Source organism: Austrofundulus limnaeus, unplaced genomic scaffold, assembly GCF_001266775.1.
Source record: "Austrofundulus limnaeus strain Quisiro unplaced genomic scaffold, Austrofundulus_limnaeus-1.0 Scaffold106, whole genome shotgun sequence".
In the NCBI taxonomy this organism is placed as follows: domain Eukaryota; kingdom Metazoa; phylum Chordata; class Actinopteri; order Cyprinodontiformes; family Rivulidae; genus Austrofundulus; species Austrofundulus limnaeus.
The window spans coordinates 1,210,499-1,212,128 of record NW_013952508.1 but is presented as its reverse complement, the minus strand read 5'-3'; the positions used below and the strand labels follow the sequence as shown (position 1 = coordinate 1,212,128).

The 1,630-nt window shown below is 35.5% G+C and overlaps 1 protein-coding gene across 1 annotated transcript in view; it reads right to left on the bottom strand.

Annotated features, from left to right (window-relative positions):
* Nucleotides 1-1,630, bottom strand: part of LOC106521306 (leucine rich adaptor protein 1) — a 16,450-nt gene that overhangs the window by 7,790 nt on the left and 7,030 nt on the right. The window contains exon 2 of the mRNA XM_014013825.1: nt 1,078-1,235. Coding sequence (XP_013869279.1) covers nt 1,078-1,235 — 158 coding nt within the window. The remainder of the gene's footprint in view (nt 1-1,077; nt 1,236-1,630) is intronic.

Sequence of the window (1,630 nt, the reverse complement as noted above, 5' to 3'; positions counted from 1 at the left end):
TGTAAAACAGCAATTATGCTGAGTCAGGCTTGATTTTTAATAATCTTTTCCTGTTATATAAATAAATCAAATCAAATCAAATCAAACATAAAAAAGATGCAGTTTGAAAAAGTTAACATTTAACTCAAATAATTATGATTGAGAAGTTTAACATTTGATCTATTTTTAGCTTTTTTGCAGGCAAACAAATAAATGTAGTAGTTGGCAGCAGTTTGCAAAGTTTTAATTATTACAAACAAAACAGTTCATTATTATTTTTGTGTTCAAAACACAAAAATGGATTTTTATCAACAAACTGAATAAATCTAGGCTAAATCTCCAGAACCATGTGGGCTCTATCAATATGAGAAAACCTAACTCTTAGTTCAGACCTTTAAAGTTGGGTTCAATTAAAATGTTATCTGCTGTAATTTGTAGGGGTGCAACAATACACGTATCTGTATTGAATCATTCAACACAGGGCTTTAGGTTCAATACACACTATGCATTAAACAATACAGATTTTACCATTTATTTTATCAGCTTGTCTTCTGAAGATGCTTTGTGTTGAAGGATCAGTGGATTTGTGTTCGACTACTCCACCTAGGCTGCATTATGGAGCACAGATCCAGAGAAACCTGCTGTTTCAGCAGCATTTAATTTAAAAGCAAATTTTGAGGTTAAACAAATGTTCAAAAGAAATTTAAATAAATTACAAGTTAAGAAGGACATGTCTCTTATTTGTATTGAAAAAATATCAAACCGAACCATGAATTTTCTGTATCATTGCACCCCTATAGCTCTTGGGGCAACCTCATTTTGGAGAAATAGAGTTTAATTCTGATCAGATTAGTGTCAGTTTGAACAGAATTCAGTTTCAAACGTTTCAAATGAACATAAGTCTCAAAATCATGGCTGCCCAGTGCATAAAAGGTTCTGAAGCTGCAAAAATAAACTTATCTTCACTTTTGTCAGTTTGTAGCCAATAAAATAATTGAAAACATGTCTAAATGCTGAGAAATCTGTGAGAATAGTTCACCATAAGTCCATTGAATCTATTTAAACTTCCTGCTCCTACACTGGGGCAGCCTCACAGACCTGTAGGGGGACATGCAGAGCCCGAGTTCTTCGTCGTCTTCTTCCAGCAGGCCGATCATACCGCCCCTCTCCTCCATCAGCCAGTGCATGGCCTCGATCCCCTCGTGCACTGCCACCAGCTGCCGAAGGATCCTCACGTCAGCCGAGCGAAGCCTCGTCTGTGAGAACAGAGTGATGAGCTGAGGAAGGCCACGGACCAACGCTAGGCTGCGACTGTGAAATTTCTAAAACATCCCAAACCATCAGAGAGATTTCTTTGTGTTGGTCTCAATAATACATCTCCTAAAGTTGAAAGCTTCTTCAATGAAAACTTATAGAATATCAAAAACTTCTGAAAATCGGTCTCGTTTAAACAGTTGCCGAAATAAATGTGTTGCTGAATTACGCAAAGCCAAACAACAATATTTTAARAATCAAATTATTTCAGCCAGGAAGAATTCAAAAATGTTATGGGAAACAATTAAATCAGTGACAGATGAAAGTAAAAATAAAACATTTAATAACAATTCACAAATCTCAGTAAATGGACTTCTTGTTTCTGATCATGAAAAAA